Here is a 26,464-nt window from a genome sequence, read left to right as displayed (position 1 = left end):
GGCCGACGGTGGTGGGGCGGGACGCCGCGCCTGCGCACATCGCAGTGCCGGGGGCCGACGGGGCAACGCGGCGCCTGCGCAGAGGGACGAGCGGACGGCGGCGCTCAGGGCACAGGGGCCGAGACCTCCCGGCCGGAGGTAGGTGGGGGTCTGGGGTCGGGGGTCTTCACGGGCTCGCCTGATTTCTCCTTCGGTCCAGACGGTGTTCGAATTTTCTCGAGTTTACGGCAGTTTTGGGAGATGAACCGGTGCTCGCAGGTAACGTGGTGTTCGCCCCGCTTTCCCTCCGGGACAGAGAGGGAGTTCCCGACGTTTAGGGGTCCCGCGGGTCCGTGCCGGGTTCCGCTGCTTTATTAGGACTGCGCGTTCCGGGAGGCGGACCCTGTAGGTTACCGGGGGGTGGGGGCGCGGACCTTCCAGTTCATGAGGTCTGGGGGGGCGCGAACTCCATAATATAGTTTACGGTGTCGGGGTGGGGGGCGCAGGCCTTGTTATTTATGGGATCGGGCGGGCATGAACCCTGTGGGGTGGGGCTGGGGGCGCGCGGACCCTGTCGTTTACGGCAGCGGTCCCCAGCCTTTTTGGCACCAGGAACCGGTTTCGTGGAAGATTATTTTTCCACGGGGTGGGGGGAGGGGATGGTTCAGGCAGTAATGCGAGCGATGGGGGGGGGGATGCGGAGCGACAGGTGAAGCTTCGTTCACTTTCCCGCCTCTCGCCTCCTGCTGTGCGGCCCGGTTCCTAACAAGCCGCGGACCAGTATCGGTCCACGGCCCGGGGATTGGTGCTCCCTGGTTTACCGGGTTGGGGGGAAGGGAATGCTGCTCCCAAACCTCCCCTATGAGGGTTACGAGCTTCACTACTTTAGATCTCTTTTTTATTCTGTGCTCGCCACAAGCTCCTTAAGTACTGAGCCTTTTTGTGTGTGTGTCATTGCTTTACTGCCAGTTAGAATTTTATATCTTTAGGTGTTGAACAAGTATTTATTGAAAAGCCCGTTAAGAGTCTTTGAAGTTGAATTAAGTTTCTTTTGACTATATTTGCTTCGTCCTATTTGTATTTCAGTTATTTGAGACACATCTTCTCCCCCACGGTTTGTGAGTTGCTTTTGTCTGAGGTCTTGTTTTTTTCTTTTAATCCCATAAGGCTCAGTGCTGTGCAGCGCATACCTAGATCTGAACAAAATTTTTTGAAAGAAAAAAAGTCTCACGGCCATGTAGGTGATATAATTGTGACCAATGTGTTTTGTTTTTTGTGTGTGTTTAATGGTTTTATTATTTACTTCAAGGTGTATCTCCATGAATAACTTAAATGACCCCCCAAATTGGAATATCCGGCCCAGTTCCAGGGCTGATGGGGGTGATGGAAGCAGATGGAATTATGCCCTGTTGGTTCCAATGCTGGGATTGGCTGCTTTTCGTAAGTCATCGTTTTCCTAATGTGTGTTTTCTGGGCTGAAAGTGTGGCGCTCTAAGATCTTGGGCTTTGGAACCTGACAGATGTTGACTGTAAAAAAAAATGTACAATGTGAGAGCTATGAAGACTGTAGCCCAGGATACAGTCTCTCAGATAGCTGTTAGGAACTGCTCTGAAGAGGCAGGGGAGGAGCCAGGAAATACATGTGGTCCAGCATACGTCTGGGTAAAAGATTAGTACTTGTCACAGAAACCCAGGTGTGTCAAGTTAGTGACTTCAGTGCTTACCTATGTATGGGAAGATGCAGGAATTTGGGGTCACTGAAATTCTTTCTTAGTCATGTATCTTAACGCTGTAGGGTCCCATGTATCCAAAACACAGAGTGCATTCACCCTGAATCCCTGTCCGGCTGAACTTGTAGGTCAGTGACTGTGGCTAATGACTTAATCATAAATGGCGGGCAGCAGTCTTTGTTTACAGAGATGCATGTGTACACCCTAGTTTTTTCGCATATGGTACATTGTGCGCAAATTATTTACCTCTGTGCCTCAGTTTCTCTGACCATCATAACTGCCTCAATGCAAGTGAGGGTTAAATAAGAAGATATTTAGAGGCATTTTGTGTGGAGTGAGTTCAGTAACTGTTAGCTCCCTTCAAGGCTGTACAGCTCTGAGGGGGGCTCCCTTCAGTTGCCCTCATAAGCACTGATGAGGCAGAATAAAACAGGCATAAAAGAAAACTGGTTTTGTATGTCTGTGTCATGTTTAGGAAATCAGTCTTTGGGAGGCTTCATCCATGAAACCTCTGCTCAGGCTGGCCAGAAATTCTCTCTACTTTGAATCGACTTTGTACCTCTTTGGGGAAATTACCAGTCACCGGTCAATTGTAGTTATTCCAGCTCTTAGCTTATATGCCTACTACATGATGAATTTCCTGATGTTTAGGGGTTGGTTTTATGTTTTGTCACTGTTGCAGAAGAAGAAACTTTCCTCTACCCTTTTAAGTTCTTCTGGCTGGTCTAAGAATTAAATTGATATGAGACAGATTAACAGGAGAGAATCAAACAAGTTTTTAACATGTATCCATAGGAGAGACTCAGGAAAATTGAGAATGGCATAATCCCTCACCTTAAATACCATCCCAAGCTTAAGACAAAAGAGGATGTTGAGGTTGGGGAGAGTTAGTTACCAGAGGAGACTAGGAAAAGTGCAATCATCAAGGGTAAGGTTGTTATGCAGATATAAGCTCTAGCCTTTTCCTATGATAAGAGTTTCCAGAAATTTGGTCAGCCTCTTCCTGGTACAGCCAGGGAGACACCCTTACAAATGCAGAACTCCCTTATAAATGTAAGTGTTTCTTACAAAAGGGTAACTCCTACTTGGCTTTCAAAGTTTCTCCCATGTCTGCTGTTTCTTAGAAAATAACTAGTTGAAAATAATCCGTATGCCAAAGAGACATGTTATTTCTTTTTTTGATAGGTAGGAAGTGGATTTATTTAGAGAGAAACACACTCCACAGACAGATTATGGGCCATCTCAGAAGGCGAGAGAGGCCCCGAAATATGGAGTGGTTAGTTTTTATGGGCTGGGTAATTTCATAGGCTAATGAGGGGGAGGGTTATTCCAGTTATTTTGGGGAAGGGGTGGGGATTTCCAGGAACTGGGCCACAGCCTACGTTTTGACCTTTTATGGTTGGCCTCAGAACTGTCCTAGCACAGGTGAGTGTGTCATTTAGCATATGCTAACGTATTACAATGAGCGTATAATGAGGCTCAGGGTCTACTGAAAGTCAACTCGTCTGCACTCTTGGACCTAGTTGGTTCTAACCAGTTTTTGTCATGTCCTATGGCTGTGTCATTCTTTTAAAGGTTGTGCCCTGCCCCCTTCCCTCCTGTTTCATTCCCCCGTCGGAGATTTTACTCCCATATTTTTGTGGGAAGCAGAGGGGTGATGGTCCATCTTCTGAAGTTGCTTTGAGGCTGAGTAGGGGCATCGACCCCGCCTGTCAGGGAGTAAAAATCTCTAGGATGCCTGATCTAGGGGCCCCAGGAGCAGGACAGCTCCTTGTTTTAAGTCGGTATGGGCTGGAATCCTTGCATAGCCATTGTCTTGATGTGGAAGTGTTGTAACTGTTTCCTTAGCCTTCCCATGAATCTTCTTGATGATGAAGCACTTTTTTGTAACAGCATCAGAGTACAACAATAACTATCTATAAATGACAAAAGACTTAAAAGGCGTGGTTAACCATCTGATTACATTTAATTTAACAGACGAAATAATCCTAGTTAAATGTTTTTCTTTGAGCGACCTCAGGGACCTTCTAAAGCACCCCAAAGTTAGCTGGAAGTCCAAAGAACTTTGATTAAAATTTGATACTGGGAAGTTTGTCAGAAAGTTTTAAAAGACTTGGTCAAATAAGGTCATAGGTCAGAGACAATACTTATTTCTTAACCAAGGTTAAAACAGATCTTGAAAGCAAATACAGATCCCTTTAAGGCGAAGTAACTCATGTTATTAAAAGCAGTCATTCAAGAAAACTTTGCAGGGAGAAACCAAATCCCGTCTTGCCCCAGCCCACTCCCAACAAAAGCCGTTTACCCAACTAAGTTTAATCCTATCTTAGAGAATCTTGATCATGTACAACTCTTTTTATTTATTATTTATTTATTTATTTTGGCTGCACTGGGCCCTTGTTGTGGCACGCGGGCTCTAGAGCGTGGGCTCAGTAGTTGAGGCGCGCAGGCTTAGTTGCGGCATGTGGGCTTAGTTGCAGTACGTGGGATCCTAGTTCCCCGACCAGGGATCGAACCCAGGCCCCCTGCATTGGGAGCTCGGAGTCCTAACCACTGGAACACCAGGGAAGTCCCAAGATCATGTACAACTCTTTTTTCCAGTATTTTTTTTCTCACTCTTTAACTTCTTTTACTGAAAACATACATCTTTCCTTAAAAGTTTTTTTTTTCCCACTTCAAGTTACTTTTCTTGCTGACAGATTTGCAACATACAATAAGGTCTTATTTGACCTCTAGTAAACCTAGGTACAGCAGAAGTACTATACTTAACATTGATGCCTCTAAAGACATACCTGTATTAATCAAATCAACAAGTTTAAGCCTCCTTCAATACCAGATATTAATTTAATGTTGAATATTTCCTGGATTGCGTGAACCTGAAATTCATTCTGGCCAGTTTTATATTTCTATTTATATAAGCACTTAATTTTTTAAGGCAATTAAGTAGAGCTTCTTTACAAATTAATTTTGGTAATACTATTCACCTACAACACACATAGACACATACAAAGACACACACACACACAGAGACCTTATAGTTCTCATTTGAAAATTTCAGCCCTCAGTCAGGTACAACAAGGTAAAACCCATCAGTTACAAGGGGTTGGATTCAAATTGGGCTTCTGGCAGACGGATCAAATCAAGGTCACCTGTCTAGATGGCTAAACCCTTTTTTCTAATGTTTACAGAAAAGACACTTAGGATTTCTTTTCGTCCTTGACAAGTCAAGTTCCAAATTACCTACCCCGTTTTTGAAATTTGCATTTTATTTTATTTTTTATTTTTTTAACCCAAATTCTTTTTTTTTTAATTTAATTTAATTTATTTTTGGCTGCATGGGGTCTTCGTTGCTGCGTGCGGGGTTTCTCTAGTTGCGGCGAGCGGGGGCTACTCTTCGTTGTGGTGTGCCAGCTTCTCATCGTGGTGGCTTCTCTTGTGGAGCGCGGGCTTCAGGAGTTGCAGCACGGGTCCTCTGCATTGGCAGGTGGATTCTTAACCACTGCGCCACCTGGGAGGCCCGAAATTTGCATTTTATTTATTTATTTATTGAAATTTGCATTTTAGAAGGATGCTGGAGATAAGGGTTCCTGGAGAAGATCTGGTAGACATTTGCATCTTAAAGGCATAGGCAAGTGAGGCAAATGCCTCCTAGGATGACTTTGTTCTCTTAAGGCCAGAAGAAACAAGGTTTTTTCCCCCTAAGAATTGAGTAGCCGCCTCAATGATATCAAATGACTGACACACCCATTCACCTATGTGGCAAGGTTTTACCTTCCCTCATTTAGCTTAGGAGAGGAATAGGCCTCCCCCCCAAACTCCTGTCAGGCCCCAAATGTCAGCTGTGGTTAGACCAGTGGCCCCCCATTTTGGTTACTGCTGGTTACAGGGATATTCCCATCCAGGTCTTAATTTAATCGTCACCAGTTGGATATTTCTGGCCAAGCCTAGAACCTTGATATTCTGCACTCCTACTAAGGCTTCTCTTGCAGCTCCAGATTTAATCTGTTACCTTCCGCTTCCGGTTAGAATCATTTGGTGATGAGGGTGGTTCCCTTGCCCCTTGAGAACCTTAGTAAGGCCCAAGGGGCCCATTTAAGGGTGGCATGTTGTGCTTCCCTACATCATACCCCATGGTTCTGGGTAGGCACTTAAGAATGTGAGAAACGGGAAAAAGCTGCCCTCTGTCGCAGGGGTGCTTTTATTTTTAAATTATATGGAACACGTCACGAATTTGTGTGTCATCCTCCAGCAGGGGCTCTGCTAGTCTTCTGTGTGTTTTTCCAGTTTTTTGTTTTTTTTTTAAGTATATGTGCTGCCAAAGTGAGCAGGCAGTGGTACTTTTCATGGAGTGGCCTTGTGTGCCTGGATTTCTTAGGTGAGCAGGTTTGAGTAGAGAAAGTGGAGGCTGACGAGTAGCATTTATCAGCTTCATTTGTCTGCCTTTACTTCTAGGCTATGCTAGGGGGCTACTTAACACCCATATGTTCGATATGATTTCTTAATCTTGCAATAACACATTTTTGGAGAATCCTTACAAGAAAGCAAAGTTACAAGTTTCCTCTGATCGCATTACCTAAGCAAGATAACCAAAAAGAAGAAAATACAATATTCCTCAACCCTTCTCAGGGACAAAAAGCATCATTTCAAAAGTATAAGAAAGCAGGAACTTCAAGAATAAAAATTACTATGAAAAGCTATGGAAGCTGGAGATGAGTCTGCAGAAACAAACGGAAAATGAAAGTCACCTCAGGGCCTCTCCCAGCCTCAACACTAATTAATGAATACGTCAGTCAGTGTAATACTTTTTCTTTGAATTTTATTTTATTTTTTATACAGCAGGTTCTTATTAGCTATCTATTTTATACATATTAGTGTAAACATGTCCATCCCAATCTCCCAGTTCATTCCCCCACCCCTGCTGTCCCCCCTTGGTCCATACGTTTGTCCTCTACGTCTGTGTCTCTATTTCTGCCCTGCAAACCAGTTCATCTGGACCATTTTTCTAGATTCCACATATATGTGTTAATATATGATATTTGTTTCTCTGACTTACTTTACTCTGTTTGACAGTCTCTAGGTCCGTCCACATCTCTACAAATGACCCAGTTTCGTTCCTTTTTATGGCGAGTAATGTGCCATTGTATATATGTGCCACATCTTCTTTATCCATTCGTCTGTTGGTGGGCATTTAGGTTGCTTCCATGTCCTGGCTATTGTAAATAGTGCTGCAGTGAACATTGGGATGCATGTGTCTTTTTGAATTATGGTTTTCTCTGGGTATATGCCCAGTAGTGGGATTGCTGGGTCTTACAGTAATTCTATTTTTAGTTTTTTAAGGAACCTCCATATTGTTCTCCATAGTGGCTGTATCAATTTACATTCCCACCAACAGTGCAAGAGGGTTCCCTTTTCTCCACACCCTCTCCAGCATTTGTTGTTGGTAGATTTTCTGATGATCCCATTCTAACCGGTGTGAGGTGATACCTCATTGTAGTTTTGATTTGCATTCCTCTAATGATTAGTGATGTTGAGCATCCTTTCATGTGCCTCTTGGCCATCTGTATGTCTTCTTTGGAGAAATGTCTGTTTAGGTCTTCTGCCCATTTTTTGATTGGGTTGTTTGTTTTTTTAATATTGAGCTGCATGAGCTGTTTATATATTTTGGAGATTAGTCCTTTGTCCGTTGACTCATTTGCAAATATTTTCTCCCATTCTGAGTGTTGTCTTTTCGTCTTGTTTATGGTTTGCTTTGCTGTGCAAAAGCTTTTAAGTTTCATTAGGTCCCATTTGTTTATTTTTGTTTTTATTTCCAAATCTTTTCAAAAAAGATCTTGCTGTGATTTATGTCAAAGAGTGTTCTTCCTATGTTTTCCTCTAAGAGTCTTATAGTGTCCGGTCTTACATTTAGGTCTTTAATTTATTTTGAGTTTATTTTTGTGTATGGTGTTAGGGAGTGTTCTAATTTCATTCTTTTACATGTAGCTGTCCAGTTTTCCCAGCACCACTTATTGAAGAGACTGTCTTTTCTCCACTGCATATCTTTGCCTCCTTTGTCATTGATTAGTTGACCATAGGTGCGTGGGTTTATCTTTGGGCTTTCTATCCTGTTCCATTGGTCTATATTTCTGTTTTTGTGCCAGTACCATATTGTCTTGATTACTGTAGCTTTGTAGTATAGCCTGAAGTCAGAGAGTCTGATTCCTCCAGCCCCATTTATTTCCCTCAAGATTGCTTTGACTTAGTCAGTGTAATTTTAAGCCTTCCACTTCACTCGCCAAGTTCATTGCCCTAGCCATAGGCAGCAGGCAGCCTTTCCCAGCATTTGGTAGGGGTTTTCAAGATGGCAGGCTAGTGAGTTTCTAAGTAGCAGCCCTTAGGGCTGCAATTGGGTCTTTCACTAAGACGCAGACACTGCAGGTCATTGAATCATAAAAACTACCTACTCTTGTCAGCCTCCTTGGGAGTTGATGTTCAGTTTTTGAAGAAAGTAAAAGGGTGGCGGTACCATTTTGCTTTCTGGCCAGCAGTGTATGAGGGATCCAGGTTCTTGGCATCCTCAACAGCATTTGGTGTGATCACTATTGTTTTTGTTTTGCTTGTTCTTGCAGGTGTATAGTGATAACCCCATTTTGGTTTTAATTTGCATTTCCATAAGGGCTAATGATGTTGGGCATTTTTTCATATACTTATCTGCCATCGGTGTATCCGCTTCCTTGAATCCTGTCTTTCAGATTCAATCTATTTTCTAATTGGATTGTTTTTTTAATGTTGAGTTTTGAGAGGTTTTTGTTTTGTTTGTTTTGCGTTTTGTTTTGTTTTGTTGTCACCACACAGCTTGTGGGATTTTAGTTCCTTGACCAGGGATTGAACCCTCGCCCTGGCAGTGAAAACGTGGAGTCCTAAGCACTGGACCACCAGGGAATTCCCGAGTTTTGAGAGTTTTTACTGAGTTCTAGATTCTAGTACTTTGTTGGCTGTCTTGTTTTCAAATATCTTCTCCCAGTCTGTAGACTCTTACTGGAGTCTTTCATGGAGCAAAAGTTCTAATTTTGATGAAGTCCGTCTCATCAGTTTCTCCTTTTATGGGTCATGTTTTCATACCATGTCTGAAAACTCTTTGCCTGGCCCTTGATCGTAAAGATTCTCTCCTGTGTTTTTTCCTACAGTTTTAATTCTACATTTTACATGACAGTCCATGATCCATTTTGAGTTCATTTTTCTGTGAGGTACGAGACAGGTTTTGTCTCTTCCTTTCCAGTCTGTTGGCCTCTATTTCCTTTTCTTGCCTTCTCGCACTGGCCAGGAATTCTGGGACGTCGTTGGATAGTTCCTGATCTTGGAGGAAAAGCATTCAGTCTTTTCACCACTAAGTATATGTTAGCTGTGGCTTTCATAGAGTATCAAGACAAGGAAGGTCCCCTCTGTTCCTATTTTTCTGAGTTGCTATCATGAATGGGTGTTGTGTTTCTGTGTCAGTCAATATGATCATGTAGCTTTTCTCCTTTAGGCTGCTAATTTGTTGGATTACAGCGATGGGTGTTTGAATGTTGAACCAGTCTTACATTTTTGAAGTAATCCCCACTTGGTCATGCCATGTCATTCTTTTTATATATTTGCAGAACTGTATTTGCTAGTATTTTGTTCGCATCTTCATGTCCGTGTTCGCAGGAGCTGTACTGAGTATCTTGGTGGGGTCCTCTTCTCCACACCTGTTTCACATTATGTTTTTTATTTCAGTTCCTACCTTTGTCAGTTTCAGAAGTTCCGTTTGCTTTCTTAAATATTTTCTGTTTCTCCGCTGAGACTTTCTGTATCTTTGCTTAGACTTTATATTACAATGGCTGCCTTAAACTGTCAGATGACACTAACATCTCTGTCATCTTGGTATTGGCATCAACTGATTACCTTTTAAGTCACCTTGAGATCTTCCTGACTCTTGTTATGAAGAGTGATTCCCAGCTGAAACCTGGGCATTTGCGGTATTATGAGGCTGTTCTTCATTCATATCTTCTTAGGCTGGCTTCTTGGACAGGGAGAGGTAGCACTGCCTCCTCACTCCCAGGTGGGAGTGGACGCCCAGGCTCCCCACTCGTCCTCCAGCCTGTTGACACCAAGGAAGGGTCCCCTGTTACTGCTGGGCAAGAGTGGGAGGTCCAGCTCCCCTGCGATCTGCTGATGCTTCCACACGGGAGAATCCCCACATGGCTTCCTCTGCCACCATCACCGCCCCTCAGGCTTTGCCCACATGGATGGAGGTGGGTCACAGTGTCTTCTGTGCTACGTAGCAGGGGCGGAATGGTTATTGTTTAAAAGTTTTCTGTCTTGCTAAGCCCCTTTGCTAGTTGTTTGGCCAGAGAGAGCAGACTTTTGTTGGGGCTTTTAAAGGAAATCTGCATCATTGGCATTTCAGCTTTAAGTCTGGGATCTACAAGGCAAAGTGAAGCCCCCAGGGACTCACCAGCACGGTGTTCCTTGGGTGCCAAGGCCCCTCAACAGTCTGCCTGCCGCTCTCCGCATTTCTGGTCGTCTTGTGTTAGTTTTACATACGACGTCCAGGTTTTTTGTTGTTCTTAGCAGGGAGAATAGGAGAGAGTACTTCTCTTCCATTTTCCCAAAAGCAGGAGCCCCAGCGCTTTCACAAGCCTTCTGAGACTGAGGCTCGAAAAAGTTGTGTCTGTGCAGAGTCATGAGGCGGGACTCCCCGAACGGACCAGAGCTGGGTGTCCAGACGTCCGGTCCACCAGCCTGCACTCTGGTCTCCGTACCCCCCGGCCACCTCCTCGCCCAGCCTGTCTCCACGTCCCTGTGCCACCTCTTCCAGGAGGCCTTCCTGATGAGAGGTGTTCTGTGGTCTGAGGGCCGGTGTGTGCCTGGGTGTGTATCGTGTGAGCAGTGTTGCCTTTGGGTTATTATAGCAGGACTGGCGCTCTGCTTCTGGCCTCCCGTCTGCCCCCTCCGCCCATGCCCCCTCATCTTCTCATCACAGCCAGGGCGCTGTCAGATCAGGTCAGTCCGCTTCCTGAGCGGAGTCTGGCTTTCCCAGCGTCTGCTCCAGCGTCTCCTTGGCATAAGCCCTGTGCCCCTGGACAGCAGCTCCTGGAAGCTCTCCTGTACCTGTTCATTCTGCCTAGAGGGACCTTTCCTGCCAACTCCTACTGGCCTTCCAGACTTTGTCCACATTCACCCAAAACTGAATTAGTCCTTCTCTCCTCTCTTCTCCATGCATACCTTTTGCCTGCCTCCAGGGCGTGTTGAGTCATACTATGGCCCCTTCTTTCCTGGTCAGCCCCAAGGAGGAGACAAAGCTGGCATGTGCGTTGGAGTAGGAGTTGTCAGCTGGGATAGGACTAGGGGCTGCTTTAGTTGCGGGAGGACGAGTTTGGTCTCCTGGTTGTAGAATCGGGGCAGCAGCACCACACGTGAAGAGGCTCTCAGGTGCGCGGGAAGGCTGTCCTCGCGAGGTGACGGCTGACGTTGTGGACTAGATGGGCTTCCCTGGGACCTGGGGAAAGGCCACACAGCAAGCAAGGACAGCACCTCGGGTGTTGATGGGAAGGGACCAGAGAGCAGCAAGAGAACCGGAAGGGGGACGGACGCCGTAGGGAGTTAGAGAAGGCAGGAGAGAAACGCGTGCGCCGCCTTGGCTGTGTTTGGAGAGCTGGGCATAAGTGATGCTTTAAGTTGCTGCTCTTGGTAACTTTGCCAGTTAGACTTGTTGGGCAATCCTTCTGTTTTCCAGAGGACTTGGATCTGTGCTGCGTTTTGCACGTACAGGCTGGACAGGTTACCATTGTGAGAAACGAGGACTCGGCGTAGCTGCCCCAACGTTTATGAAGTTACGGGCAGGAACGCCGGTACAGAACACGGTGGAGGTCCTGTAGCAGTGAAAGCCGCGCGCTGACGTTTATCTTGTTACCGGGACACACCGGCCTCTTATTGGCGGGACGGGGAAGGATTGGTGACGACACCCAGACCCAGGCACCTGCTGGCCGCAGGCTTTGTGGTCATCAGACTCCCTTTCTCTGTCCTTGGACTTTTCCGTGCAGCAGAGGCCGGAGGCCTGGTGGCTTCTCACTTTGGGGCAGAGCGGGGCATTACCCACCCCAGTTGCCTGCACCCGTCTGTCCCATGTTTGTTAGATTATGGTGGAGCCTCGTCTTAAGGCTGAACTTCCGACTCCTTATTTACATGACCCCCTGTCAGAACAGAAGCAAACACGTTGGGCTTCAGCTGTTTACTAGTGATGACCAGGCAAAGCTGAACACGCTTTGAACTTTACTCAGTTCTTAATAGCCTAGCCAACACTCTGTGAAGCACACTCACCCATCCTCATTGCTAACCCTTGCCAATAGTATGCTGGGGCACCGTAGCCAGAGTAGGCACAGGGTGGTAGGCTTGGGAACAAAGGAAGGCAGCGGTGGCTTTTCTCAGCCATCAGACGTTAGGAGGAGGCTGAAAGGGGTCTCTGCAGCCTTGTTGTGCTTGTCTTTGGGGAGCCCTTATCTGATTTTAAGATAAGAACTTTGCAGTTGTATAGCTTCATTCAAAATGTTGTCTTTTTTGTACCTCTTGGGACTTAAGATTTTATTGAAGTCCCGTCCTTAGCTGCTTTATGTTTTCTGTAAATAAATACTATAGAACTTGAGCTTTGACTTTTCATCGTGTGTGTTTTCCTCCTCCACTTTCTTTGTGTCAGGTTGGATTTGGTCTAGGGAGTCCCGAAAAGAGATAGAAAAAGAGAGGGAAGCATACCATCAGAGAACAGCTGCCTTCCAGCGGGACCTCGAAGCCAAGTACCGCGCCACGATCTCAGAAAGTCGGCGGGCCGTGGCACAGTTGTCCCTGGAACTTGAAAAGGAACAAAACAGAACGACTAGCTACCGAGAAGCCCTCATCTCTCAGGGGCGCAAGATGGTAGAAGAGAAGAAGCTTCTGGAACAGGAGCGGGCTCGGGCCCTGCAGGAGAAGGGGCAGCCCTTGCGGAGCGTGTACCTGAGCTACCTGGGCAAGGAGGAGGAGTGGCAGCGGAGGGCCAGGCTTCTGCTGAGAGACTTCGAGGACGCTCTCACGGAAAGACAGAGCGTCTACTGCAGTCTGCTTCTCCCTCGCCACAAGCGGCTGGAGATCGAGAAGAGCCTGCTGGGCCGAGCGTCCACCGACCCAGTTGCTGCTGACCTAGAGATGGCAGCTGGCCTGACCGACATATTCAAGCACGACACGTACTGTGGTGACATCTGGAACACCAACAAGCGCCGAAATGGGAGGCTTATGTGGCTGTATCTCAGATACTGGGAACTACTGGTCGAACTGAAAAAGTTTAAGAGCGTAGAGAGAGCCATACTGGAAAAGTAAGACGGGGGTGAATGGCTCAGCGTCAGACTGTTGTGTGTTCTGGGTTATCCGATGCTTTCCTTCTGCCAGCACTCCCTGTGTTGTGGCCACGCATGCACACGGCCACCTCTCAGCAGGGGCCTTCCACTCCCACCACCCTCCGAGCAGGACGGCGAGGCCTCAGGAGACTCTCCGTCCCCCTCAGCGGCTAAGGACGCAGTCTCTCAGAAGCGTGTTCTAAGCCGTCAATATTTTATTGAGCGGAACAGGATAACCTCATAGCTTTAGGGAAAAATTGTTTCTAAGAATGTGAAATATAATACTCATCCTTACTGTAAGTCGTTTTTTTGTCTGTTTTTATCACTCCCTAAATAAATTCTTTTTTTCCTCAAATTATTGTTCTCTCTCCTAAAATTACAGTTAGAAGTTGTCAGGTAGTGGATAGAACTGCCTAATAGATGAGAAAGGAAGGTAGTGATACCGTCAAGGTTTTGTGGTGTTTTGACGCTCTTTCCCGCCAAAGGGGAAAAAGTGTTTCTTATTTCCAGTTGATACCCTTGTGTGTGTTTATAAGCAATGACATATGATTAAAACACCTCAATTTAAAAGCAACAGTGCCACTTTTTATGTGTGTAATTCCTTACTCTTTACATTTTTAAACAGATTATCTCAATTTTTACTGCAAACTTAGACGCATTTTCCATAAAGTTAATATGACTCGGCCTTTGCGCACTTTACGCACATCACTCACGTCACCTTGACCCCTAGTGCTGTGCCCTGAGCACTGTTCTTACCCTTGGGCTCCGGGTCCCCAAGGCCACCCCACACTTGCTCAGGACTCAGCACATGGTTGTACTCACAGCTGAGACTCAAGGGACAGGCACATGGGCAACGCGGGGAGACGAGGTGCAGCTTCCAGTTCCCTCCCAGGGGTCACACGGCCATGCGGACGCTCTTCAGAAACAGCGTCCGGGGTTTCTGCGGAGGGCCGGTCACACAGGCACCCTCTGCCTGGCACAGGCCCAAATTCCAAACTCCCAGAGGAAAGCAGGTGTCCAAGCTGTTGGCAGGGTTTGGTCGCAGTGATCCACTCTTACCAGTTGATGGTGGAGGGAACCCTCCCAAATCCAGGTCCCAGATGCCAGCCGAGGGCCGACCTGTCAGCAGGCCTCTCAGGCCCACGGTCTCAGGCCTGTGGTGTGAGCCCTTCTCCGCAGCCCTCATTCTACAGGTGAGGGGTGGGAAGTCAACCTGCCCGAGGTCACACAGGTGGTCCTGGAGCTAGTATGAACCCAGGCAGCTTGGCTTCAGAACTGCCCTGATCCATGTGAAACCAGGTCCTTTTCGAGTGACTGAGCGGGTTTTCTGGGCTGATGCCAAAAGTGCTCTTCCCCGCCTGGCATACGACAAAAATAGCTGTCCTGCTTCCCTAGACATCAGGGCTTTGGTAGCAAACAACGGGGGTCAGTTCTGCTACTTACACAGTTAGGGGGCATTTGTTTTAAGGCTACCTTGTGGCACCTCAGGGCAAGGATGGAGAGTGATGGCCGGACCTCAGAGGAGAGCCAGAAATGGCTAGAAACCAACACTGGGAACCTTGCAGTAATGACCTGGCCTCAGATGTCTGCGTGTCTGTTTAATCTTCTCTCCCTGCAAACCAGCTTTCTCTCCCCGGGCCCCATGGTGAGAACAGCTGCCTTGTTCTACTCCCGTGTGTGGCAAAGCCTGGGAACCACTGGGTTGTGCTGTGCCGTGGCTTGTGAGCGCAGTGGGAGCAGAGAACCGAGAAAGCGGGGCTCAGACGCCAGCCACTGGCTCGGGCGCTCCGAAGGAGGCGGCAGGCCCTCCAGCAGATCGAGGATTTGCGCTCACCCGTGGGATTGCCAGCAGCTGGTGGAGAGAGAAGGGGATTCCTGGGATCTAGCGGGTGGCAGCTGATGAGAGAGGGAGCTGCAGGCTGACGTCTCCGGGTCTCTGGACACGGCCACTGCACAGAGGGTCTGCTGGGCCTGCAGGTGTCTCCTAGTCTCTGAGTATATAATTGGAAAGAACCGTCTGGAACAAGAGTTGCTAAGGTAGGAAAGAAAAGTGGAAGTCCCCGAATCTGCATCCCCTCCTTGCCAGGATGGTCAACAGGAAGCACTGCTGAATTCCTGGAGGAAGTGCAATGATAAGTCCACCACAGGGGACGAGGGGAGGCGAAGACGGTGGTCCCAGAGTGTCCATCATGGTCCCCATCATGTCCCCATTCAATGCGACTTCTGGCCCCTGGGAAGACCAGGTAGGTTTGTGCAGATGATAGCCCGCCCAGGCTCACCGGGAGGAGCCCAGTCAAGTTTGCCGTGTGGCATATTCACGCCCTCCTGGCCCTTGGCACTCTGTTCTGCTCTTCACCTGCTGAGCGTGTTTCCTTTTCCCAGTTTGCCTTTGCGTGAGAGCCACGCCGTCTGCAGCACGAGAAGCACAGGAACGCTCCTGGGCCCTGACAGATGCCCACGACTGCATTCGCAGCCAACGTCACCTTGGGCATCCTCAGGGCCAACAGTCTCGGGCTGGGCAGGTACAGGTAAAACCCATCGTGGCTGCAAGTGGCACATTCAGTGTTGGGGCTGAGCGGGTCCACAGGAACAAGTGAATTACATGCACTGGGGTGAGTGGGAGGCGTGGTCCCACTTGGGCTGCTCCGTGTGCCTCAGAATTGCTCCAACGAGCCTCCCAGCCTCTCCAGCTTCACAAGAATGGGTTATTCCTCAGCGTGGGGCAGGGGCTGTCAGGGACATTCTCCACTAGTAGACACCTGTGTGCCCAGCCCTGCCCCAAATTTCAGGTCCTGGGTCACCGCAGCATCCCTGGGCTCTTCTCCACCACAGCTGCTGGGCCCAGCCATGCCCATGCTGGGTCCTACCTGCTGACCACCCAGAGGCTGGGTCTCATCAAGAAAATTCCACAGACACAAACAGCAGAAGCTACTCTACTCTTTAGAGTTAAAATCAAACCATTTCCAAATTTTGCCCTGTGCCTACTCTCTTTCCAAGAGCTTCTTGCAATAGCAAAGTCCATGTGGCTGAAAAAGGGTTCCAGCATAACACAGCTAAGGAGATATGCAGAGGTGAGCAAAGAAGGCAGAGCCCAAGAGCACAGGGAGGTAGAAGCCACCACGTCCCTCCTTGCTCCTGCCCACCTGGTGGCGTCTCTCCTCTCCTGAAGGCCCAGTAGGAAGGTTACTGCCTTCCTCAGCAGACAGATCCTGAGAGGACTTTCACTCCATTGTGGGGGGAAAGGCACGGGCCATATCTGGGGGAGGGGCTGGCACAGGAGCACCTGCAACGGGGACGTACCTGCGGAGACGGCAGCATGGCGTTGGACCTGAGGGCAAAGCCCACTCACAGGGTGATGCAAACCCCCAATGACCACTTGGGTGGTTCTAGTGTGAGGAGCATTTGGCCACATCAAGCAGTAGCCACTCTCTTGAGAAAATGTTTTCTTTTCAGACACTTACATCCTTTTTAAAATTCTGAATTACATTAAAATGTCATTTGAGTAATCAAAAACCTTCCAACAAACAAAAGTCCAGGACCAGATGGCATCACTGGTGAATTCTACCAAACATTCAAAGAAGAATTAATACCAATCCTTCTCAAACTTCCAAAAGAGAGAAGAGGGAGTTTTCCAAACTCATTTTACGAGGTCAGCATTACCCTGATACCAAAACCAGATAAAGATGCCAAAAGAAAAGACAATTACAGGCCAATATCCCTGATGAACACAGATGCAGAAATCCTCAACAAAATACTAGCAAACCAAATTCAACAATACATTAAAAGCATCATATATCAGGAGCAAGTGAGATTTATCCCAGGGATGCAAGGATGGCTCAATACCACAAATCAGTCAATGTGATATACCACATTAACAAATTGAAGAATTTGAAAATCATATGATCGCTTCAATGAATGCAGAAAAGTCATTTGGCAAAATTCAACACCCATGTATAATAAAAACTCACGACAAAGTGGCTATAGAGGGAACGTACCTCAACATAATAAAGGCCATATATGACAATCCCCGAGCTAATATCACACTCAACGGTGAAAAGTGGAAAGCATCCCCTCTTAAGATCAGGAATAAGACAAGGATGCCCACTCTCACCACTTTTATTCAACAGCATTGGAATTCCTAGCCACAGCAATCAGAAAAGAAAAAGAAATAAAAGGAATCCAAATTGGAAAGGAAGAAGTAAAACTGTCACTATTCGCAGATGACAATACTATATACAGAAAACTCTAAGGACTCCATCAAAAAACTGTTATAACTAATAAATTTAGTAAATTTGCAGGATACAAAATGAATACACAAAAATCTGTTGCATTTCTATACACTAGTAATGAAATATCAGAAAGAGAAATTAAGAAAACAATCCCATTTACAACTGCATCAAAAATTCTGAATAAATTTAACCAAGGAGATGAAAGACCTGTATGTTGAAAAGTACAAGACATTAATGGAACAAACTGAAGAAGACACAAATAAGTGGAAAGTCATTCTGTGCTCATGGATTGTTAGAATTAATATTGTGAAAATGTCCTTCCTACCCAAAGCAATATACAGAGTCAATGCAATCCTATCAAAATTCTAATGGCATATTTCACAAAAATAGAACAAAAAAATCCTAAAATTTGTATGGAACCATAAAAGACCCTGAATGGCCAAAGCAATCTTGAGAAAGAAGAACAAAGCTGGAGGGCTTCCCTGGTGGCACAGTAGTTGGGAGTCTGCCTGCCGATGCAGGGGACGCGGGTTTGTGCCCCGGTCCGGGAGGATCCCACATGCCGTGGAGCGGCTGGGCCCGTGCACCATGGCCGCTGAGCCTGCGCGTCCGGAGCCTGTGCTCCACAATGGGAGAGGCCACGGCAGTGAGAGGCCCGCGTACCGCAAAAACAAAAACAAAACAAAAACAAAACAAAAAAGAACAAAGCTGGAGGCATCACATTCCCTGATTTCAAACTATATTACAAAGCAGTAGTCATTAAAACATTATGGTACTGGCATAAAAACAGACACATAGATCAATGGAACAGAATAGAGAACCCAGAAATAAATCCATGCATAGATGGTCAATTAATTTACAGCAAAGGAGCCAAGAATATACCATGGGGAAAGGACCCTCTCGTCTATAAATGGTACTAGAAAAACTGGACAGCCACGTGCAAAAGGATGAAACCGGGCCACTATCTTATAACACACATAAAAAGTTAACTCAAAAATGGTGGCGCAGTGGTTGAGAGTCCGCCTGCCGATGCAGGGGACACAAGTTCGTGCCCCGGTCCGGGAAGATCCCACATGCCGTGGAGCGGCTGGGCCCGTGAGCCATGGCCGCTGAGCCTGCGCGTCTGGAGCCTGTGCTCCGCAACAGGAGAGGCCACAACAGTGAGAGGGCCGTGTACCGCAAAAAAAAAAAAAAAAAAAAAAATTAAAATGGATTAAAGACTTGAACGTTAAGACCTAGAAGAAAACATAGGTGGTAAACTCCCTGACATCAGTCTTGGCAATGATTTTTTAAAAATCTGACACCAAAAGCAAAAGCAACAAAAGCAAAAATAAACAAGTGGGACTACATCAAACTGAAAAGATTCTGCATGGCAAACAAAGTCATAAAACAAAAAAAAGGCAAACTACAGAATGAGAGAAAAATTGCAAATCATATATCTGATAAGGGGCTAGTATCCAAAATATATAAAGAACTCATACAACTCAACTGCAAAAAAAAAAAAATTCAATTAGGAAGTGGGCAGAATCTCTGAAGAGACATGAAAAGATGCTCAACATCGTTAATCGAGAAATGCAAATCAAATCCACAAAGAGATATCACTTCACACCTGTCAGAATGGCTGTTATCAAAAAGACAAGAGACAAGCGTTGGCAAGGAAGTGAAGAAAAGGGAAACTGTGCGCTGCCGGTGGGAATGTGAACTGGCGCAGCCGCCGTGGAAATCAGTATGGAGGGTCCTCAAAAATCAAACTTAGAACTACCATAGGGTTCAGCAGTTCTACTTCTGGGTGTTTATCTGAAGAAAATGAGAACACTAATTCAGAAAGATATCTGCCCTCCCATGGTTAGTGCAGCATTATTTACAATAGCCAAGATATGGGCAACCTAAGTGCCCGTCAATAGATGAATGGATAAAGAAGATGTGGTATATGTATACAATGGAATACTATTCAGCCATAAAAAGAATGAAAGTCTGCCATTTGTGACAACATGGATGGACCTGGAGAGCATTATGCTAAGTGAAATAAGTCAGAGAAATACAAATACCACATGATCTCACTCATATGTGGAATATATATCTCCAAGTTAATAGATGCAGAGAACAGATTAGAACCAGAGGTGAGGTGGGGGGGGGGACTGTCTGTGGGGGGAAGGGAGAAGTGGGTGAACTGTTTTTGTTTTTGTAAATAAATGAAATTATTTAAAAAAATAATACAAGTGGGCAACAAGCATATGAAGACATGCCCAGGGACTTCCCTGGTGGTGCAGTGGTTAAGAATCCGCCTGCCAATGCAGGGGACACAGGTTCGAGCCCTGGTCCTGGAAGATCCCACATGCCACGGAGCCACTAAGCCCGTGCACCGCAACTACTGAGCCTGTGCTCTATAGCCTGTGCGCCACAACTACTGAGCCCACGTCCTGCAACTACTGAAGCCCGCGCGCCTAGAGCCCGTGCTCCGCAAGAAGCCACCGCGATGAGAAGCCCGCGCACCGCAATGAACAGTAGCCCCCACTCGCCGCAACTAGTGAAAGCCCGTGCGCAGCGACGAAGACCCAACGCAGACATAAATAAATAAACCTATAAAAAAGAAAAAGACATGCCCAGTTTCATGAACATCTGGGAAACACAAATTAATGCAAGATATTTTTTTCGTCCATTAGATTGAAAAAGAAAGAAAACCACATCTGAACAAGCCACACTTTATTCGTATTTAATTACCCTAATACTCAGCACTGCACAAATCAGATCTCAGCAGAAACCAAGTCCAGACGTTGGCATTAACCACTCCTCAAGCACCAGGACTCAGACAGCTTCGCGGAGGAGCCTTCCCGCCCTCCCCGCAGCAGCAGCCCCCGCCCGCCGGGCCTAGAGTCGGTGGAGGTGGGAGTGGGGGCGGCGGCGGGCGGGGCACCGCGGTCGTGCCCTCAGAGCCAGAGGCCGCCGGAGCCCGGGGCTCAGCCTGGCACCAGCAGAGCGCACGCCTGCCGCCCAGTGGCCCGAGGGCAGGGGCAGAGCCGTCAACTACCAAAGCCCATGTCCTCGCTGGACGGGAGTTTGTAAACATCCAGACAGCGCAGCGCCGCACACCCGCGACGGGAGGGCGCCGGGCCGGCTCCCTGCCCCCCCGGACCCAGCCGCTGCGGCAAAGGGATGCGGCTTGCCCTCGGTTTTACTCTCTCCTCAGCTGCTCGCTTTCATCGCTGTGCCCCGGGAGGTGTCCTCTCACTTCCTCCCCCGCTCACGCCGGCCGGTCGTCCAGCCGCCCCGCCCCCTGCGGCCCGCACTTCACGCGGCTGCCGAGGCGCCGTGACCGGGACGGCTGCTCGCCGCGGGCTGCTTCTCTGGCGCCACCGCCGTGCTGGGCGCTGTGCTCCGTCACAGCTCCTGGGAGGCAGGGCCGTCGCTCCCGGAGCGCCTGAGGGATGCGCGTGCAGCTGCCACTAGGAGATGCGTCGGTGGTGGCGGGGGCGGAGGCTCCGTCCCAGCGCCGCCGCCGGGACCCGCCTCGTACAGTCCAGGGCCTACTCCATTTGCTTCAGCGCTCTGGAGAAGTTTTCCAGAGCAGTTTTGAAGGCTTGCAGCAAGAGCGTTCCGAGTTCATTGCTCGTTTCTTGAATGTCCGGGTCGAAGCTTCCGAAGAGGGGCGTGGAGACCCGGATGTCGTCGCGGCCGGCCCGCAGCAGCAGCGCGCGCAGGTCATCTGCGATCGCGCTGTATTTCTGCTGGTCGAATTTGGACATGGCCAGCTCGTCCTGTGGGTAGGCGCTGCCCTCGGGGTAGCAGTCCCTGGGCACCGGGAACTCCACGCTCTGCAGCCGGGGGAGCCCACAGAGCGCCACGAAAAGGCGCCGGAGCGCGCGGGCCGACATTGGGTTCCCCAGGAAGCGGAGCTCCTGCAGCCGGCGGCAGGGGCCCAGGGCCAGGCTCAGCGCGCCCACGTGCCGGTCCGCGAGGCCGCACTCCTCCAGGGTCAGGGCCCTCAGCGTCGGGGCGGCCTGGCCCAGCAGCCGGAAGAAGGTCGAGGGGAACAGGTCCACCAGGCAGTGCCCGCTGAGGTCCAGCACCTCCAGGTGGGCGGCGTGGGTGCAGTTCGCCAAGAAGGCCATGTCCGCGTGGTTCAGGGCGCAGTTGCCCAGGTCCAGCACTCTCAGCGGAGTCCGGAGGGGGCTGCGGGCAGGGCAGGAAACAGCGCAGTGAGAGCAGGCCCGGCAGGCGCTCTGGGGGCCACACACACCCTCCCTTGATTGCATTCAGCCCGAGAGCTGAAATGGGTTTTACCTTTTTAAGTAGTCGAACAAGTCAAAAGAAGAAGAATATTTTGTGATACGTGAGAATTATATGAAATTCAGGTTTCAGTGCGGGTAAGTAACGCGTAATCAGAACAGCCACGACCTTCATTTACTTCCCGTTTGTGGCTGCCCTGGGGCAACGGCAGAGCTGGGTCAGTGTGAGACCATGCGTAGCCACTGGCCGCTGTAAAGACTTAACTTCACCCAAAGACAGGCCTGGCCTTTGTCCTCAGCAATTAAAGTGATCGATCTGTTTTGTCAGCAAGGCGTTGTGTGTTCCCAAGCTTGCTAAGGGGGCAGTGAGTTGCCTGTGAATTGGCAGGAAATGAAACACTGGCTTGGCTCTGCAAGAAGAGCCTGAGCCTACAGGATCAGGGCCGGGAGGGCCCTTGGAGCGTCCAGTCCACCCTCAGCACTGCCTGGGACCTCAGAGACCCTCCGTGCTCTCCTGTAGGTGTGTAGGGGGCGGCCACGCGGAAACGCACAGTCGGTGGCTCCCTGCCCAGAAGTTCTCAGAGTCGGGAACAGACCCACAGTGGCCCTCCGGGATCCTGGGCCTGGGTCTGGGGTCACCTGGCTGGGCACTGAGTGCCGGGGCCGGGGGGGTCCGCTCTCTATTCGCCTGCTGAGGCTGCCGCTCCCACCACCTCCTGCACCTGTACTCTGGGCGCTGAGGGTCGCGGGCCCACCCGCCGCCTCCACAGTCCACGCCGCAGCGGGCTCTGTGTCTCCTTGCCCGGCTCTGAGGAGGCTGTGGCTCAGGTCCTGAGCTGTGGGGCGTGTTTCCACCTCCATCTCTCACGCCCACATCCATCCATGAGGGACCCTCTCCCCACCTGCACTGCTCGCAACCCCTTGGGGGGCTTCCTGTGTGGACAAGGGTCAGAGGACAGGCCTGACTGCGAACCGCGTCTGGGAGCTTGGATTTGGGGAGGGTCCCTCACTCAGCTGATAAGGGGTCCCTGGCCTGAGCTGTCTGCACAAGCAACGTGGTCCCTGCTGACACCTGCCTCCTCTGGGGTCTGGAATCTCGGCACATGCCAGGCTGAGGCGCCCACCCAACCAGCCCCCGGGAAAACCCCTGGCCTGGGTCTCTCATGACTCCCCCGTGGACGGCACCTCCCACGTGCCATTACAGTCCGTGCTGGCTCCACTGCGACAGGACCCTGGACTCGTGCGCCGTCTCCCCGAACCCCTCCCCACAAGCCCTTTCCCTTGGCAGATTCTGCCCCGTCCGTCTGCTGTAATAAATCTTAGCAGTGAGTCCTCCCAGGGAGTCAGCAAACGTGTCTGCGCTGTCTGCCACTCTCCCTGCCCCTCCAGCTGGGTCTGCTGTGTGGGCCAGGGAAGCCAGAGTGAGCTCTGTAATATGAAGCTGATCACCCACTGCCCTGCTCAGAGGCCTGGCTCTTCCGTCCTTCTCCTCGGCTCCCTGCTCCCTTCTTCACCTGCCCAGGACCACAGCCCCCGTCCCCGCTGCCCCAGCCCCGCCCCACCCCTGCCTACGGCCCTGCCGCACCCCCAGCTCCGGGCAGCCCCGCCCCACCCCACCCCTGCCTACGGCCCTGCCACACCCCCAGCTCCGGGCAGCCCCGCCCCGCCCCACCCCTGCCTACGGCCCTGCCGCACCCCCAGCTCCGGGCAGCCCCGCCCCGCCCCACCCCTGCCTACGGCCCTGCCGCACCCCCAGCTCCGGGCAGCCCCGCCCCGCCCCACCCCTGCCTACGGCCCTGCCGCACCCCCAGCTCCTGCCCTTCACCTGCGGGGTTCCTGCCTAGCACTTGCTCTCTGGGCCCTCCGCTGGCTCACTGTGCCTGGTCTCCGCTCAAAGGTCACCTTGGGACCTAGCCTTCCCTGACCACTCACCGATCTCCCTCCCACTTAGGCCTGACACACTCCACGCCTGGACCTTCTGGGGCCTTGGACAGGCTCTCAGCAGCCAGCTGACTGAAGACCGAGCGTGTAGAACAGGTCAGAGTGTGACAGGCGATGTCAGGGCCGAGCTAACAAGATAGCCCTGCAGGCTTGTGACGTGTCGTCTGGCTTGTGGAACACGTTTCCCCAGAGCACAGGCACCTCTGGCTGAGGGCCCAGGCCAGCCAAACGCAGTACTGTCCTGAGGGTCCCAGGGAGCCGCCACATGGCAGAGTCGTATTTGTGTGTGGGCTCGAGGACCACCCCTTCCCCAATTGGGCGACTGGGTTCCAGGCGGGGAGGAGCAGGGATGGGGGATGGCGACGGGATCCCAGGTGCCCCCCAGGGGAGGAGAGGCAGTGTGGGCCCTGGCCAGCTGCGGCCAGCTACTTCTGGGTTTCCTTTGTATAGAAGAGAAATTCCTGTAAGCCACGGACTCCCTAAGCCAGAAAAGACATCCTTAAACCCACTCAATGAGAAATGAGAAGAAATGAGAAGTTTGATTCTCATCAAATTTCTCAAGCAATGAGAAGTTTGATTTCCCATAAATTTTCATGAGTATATTCACAGCTGGTGGCCGCCAAGGTGGCCCAACGGCCCTTGGGTATTGGGACCCTCGGTGGAGCCTCCCGTGGCCCAGTGACGGGCCCGCACCACGCTGTGTGCCGAAGCATCAGCACAGTGCTCTCCAGGGAAGGTCACGGGAGGCGGGCCTCCCTCCGGAGCGCCTCTGGCCCTCTGATCCGCAGCCTGTTGGGGGTCCGCGGGCCGGGCAGCCGAGGCCGCCTGCCGACAGCCATGAGAATGAGCGTGCAAGTGGGTGGCTCCGCTTTCCCGCCCCGACAAGCCTTCAGGGGAGACCACAGCTGCCCCCACCCGGCTCCTGTCTTGCCCTCGTAAGCCCCAGCACTGGGGTCATTTGTTACAATGACAGGTAATTAATACAAGGTAATGGAGTTACTTCTACGTTGTTTGCTTGCTAATGAGGACTCTTCTCTTTTTCTTACGAACTGGAGGCGGTCTCCTTTGGGTTCTGGTGCTCCCGGGTTGCACCCGACACCAGCCCCAGCTGGGCCACCTCCCCCTCCGTCTGTCCCCTCCGGCTGCTCTGGGCTGGGCAAAAACCGAGGGGACGGGGGCTCGTGGCCTTGTGAGTGACCAGGTCTGTTTTACGGTCCCCTAGTGCGTCCTCAGCCCAGGCCCCGAGTCGCCCTGACCTGGGCTGAGGGGCTGTGAGCAGATGCCCTCCCCCCGCCGCCCTCCTTCTGCTCACCCTAGACTCACCCGAGCAGTTTCTGGAGCTTCCCGGTCAGCGTGGAGAAGGCCACGCTCAACTCGGTGAGCTGCGTCATCCGGCTGAGCTCCCGGGCGATGGAGGTGAGCAGGGCGTCCTCGCCGTCAGGGGCGGGGGTGCTGGTAGGCGGCGCGTCGAAGGCCTTGGCGGGCAGGGTGAGCGACACCAGCCGGGGGAAGCCCAGCTGGGCCAGCAGCTGCTGCACGTGGCCGGCGTGCAGACGCACGTTGTGCACCACCTCCAGCCGGCGCAGCTCGCCCGGCCCCGCCAGACGCAGCACGTGCAGCAGCTGCCCGGGGCCCAGGCTGTCGGCCCGGAAGGAGAGGCAGCGCACGCGCAGTGGGGCAGGACCATCTGGCCCCAGGGCCCGCACCACCAAGTCGAAGTTACCCCCGGTGACGAAGATATCGGCGAGGACCTCTACGGGGCGCCGGGCCGCAAGGGGCTCCGCCTGCAGCTCACAGCAGGTCCTGGCCAGCAGCTTGGTGCGGCCCCACCTGCCCAGCGCCCTCCCACAGGGACAGCCCTGCACCTGCACGTCTCGGATGCCCGTGAGGTCGGCCACCCGCAGACGCCGCCGGCCCCCGCCCCAGAGCGTGTGGTCCGCGAGGCCGCGCACGCAGGCCTCCAGGCAGGCCCTGCAGGCCCGGTCCCGCAGGTCCCCGGGGTGGTCTGCGCTGGGGCCCAGCAGAGCACCCAGCCGGAACTCCTCTAGCGGCCAGCGCTCCAGCAGAACGCGGATCACCTCCGCCTGCTCCAGCAAGTAGCTGGCTTTGAAGAGCAGCGGGTAGAGGTTGTGGGCCACCCCGTCCAGGCTCTGCCGGGCCGCCTGGGGGTGGGACGCCAAGGCCTCAGCAGAAATGAAGCGTAGTGACTGCATCATGCCCACCTGCAGCGGCTGGAGCCAGGACAGCGCTCTCCCCTGTGCTTCTCCCGAAGACGCGTCCCCTTCTCACCTATTTTTAGTTGCAGCTGCTGTGAGCAGCTTGCCTTGGACTGCGGTGAGCCAGCCCTCTGGTCATCTGACGGCTATTTTCGTCCTGGGTGCCTGTATAGCTTTGGCTGTGGAGGCGTCTGGTGGTGGCCGGCTTGTCCTGCTGGCGCTCAGCTGAGGAAAGCAGAGGTGCCTGAGTGCTTGGCTAGGGGGAGGGGGCTGGGCCCCTGGAATTACCGCCGTGTCCACTGCAGGGGTGGCCTGTCCGGGGGGTACCTCACCCCTCCATGGCGTGGGTCTGCCCCAACCCTGGGCCATCCCACAGGCCGGGAACTAACAAACCTTTTCTTGGACTCCCTTTGCCCCACGTCCAGAGTTAGGGACGCGGCAGTGGGCATGGGGTGGCACCTCTGATAACTGTTTCCTGACTTCAAGAGAAGCTAAATAAAGGCCCCATGAGGCGCCCGCACACTGCTTGGCACCCCCCTTCCTTTATCGTCACTGAGGACCGCGGCCGAGGCTTCCCCACCGTCCATGGGAGGGAGCTTGGCGCCCTCCAGCTGCAGGCCTCCCTGGGCTGAGCCCCAGGACCCACGCAGTGGGCGGGGCTGCAGATGACGTGCGGGGAGTGGGGGGGGGGCCCAGGAGCCGGAAGCTCGCTCGCACGGCCTGGTGTCTGGTTCCTCGCTCTGAAGGGTGGCAGAGCATGTGCCCCAGACCACG

The 26,464-nt window shown here is 51.2% G+C and overlaps 2 protein-coding genes across 3 annotated transcripts; one reads left to right on the top strand and one right to left on the bottom strand.

Annotated features, from left to right (window-relative positions):
- The first annotated feature begins 64 nt into the window (after positions 1–64).
- Positions 65–13,530, top strand: CCDC127 (coiled-coil domain containing 127). Of its 2 annotated transcripts, none has more exons than XM_082651593.1 (3): positions 65–138; positions 1,289–1,419; positions 12,406–13,530. In XM_082651593.1, exons 2-3 carry the CDS (start codon positions 1,299–1,301, stop codon positions 13,059–13,061), a joined length of 777 nt encoding a protein of 258 aa, XP_082507719.1. In that variant the 5' UTR covers positions 65–138; positions 1,289–1,298; the 3' UTR covers positions 13,062–13,530. The 2 variants fall into 2 exon arrangements, with proteins under 2 accessions (XP_082507719.1, XP_082507720.1); XM_082651594.1 differs by lacking the exon at positions 65–138 and adding an exon at positions 178–258.
- A 6,824-nt stretch (positions 13,531–20,354) lies between these two features.
- LRRC14B (leucine rich repeat containing 14B) lies at positions 20,355–26,261 on the bottom strand. The gene is made up of 3 exons (XM_082651275.1): positions 26,084–26,261; positions 24,798–25,915; positions 20,355–21,477 (listed from the first exon to the last, which is right to left on the bottom strand). The coding sequence occupies exons 2-3, from the start codon at positions 25,688–25,690 to the stop codon at positions 20,832–20,834; spliced, it is 1,539 nt and encodes a 512-aa protein (XP_082507401.1). The 5' UTR covers positions 25,691–25,915; positions 26,084–26,261; the 3' UTR covers positions 20,355–20,831.
- Positions 26,262–26,464: the final 203 nt, after the last annotated feature.

Source organism: Grampus griseus, assembly GCF_964374135.1.
Source record: "Grampus griseus genome assembly, chromosome: 3".
Taxonomy (NCBI): domain Eukaryota; kingdom Metazoa; phylum Chordata; class Mammalia; order Artiodactyla; family Delphinidae; genus Grampus; species Grampus griseus.
This window is presented reverse-complemented; position numbering and strand designations above follow the sequence as displayed.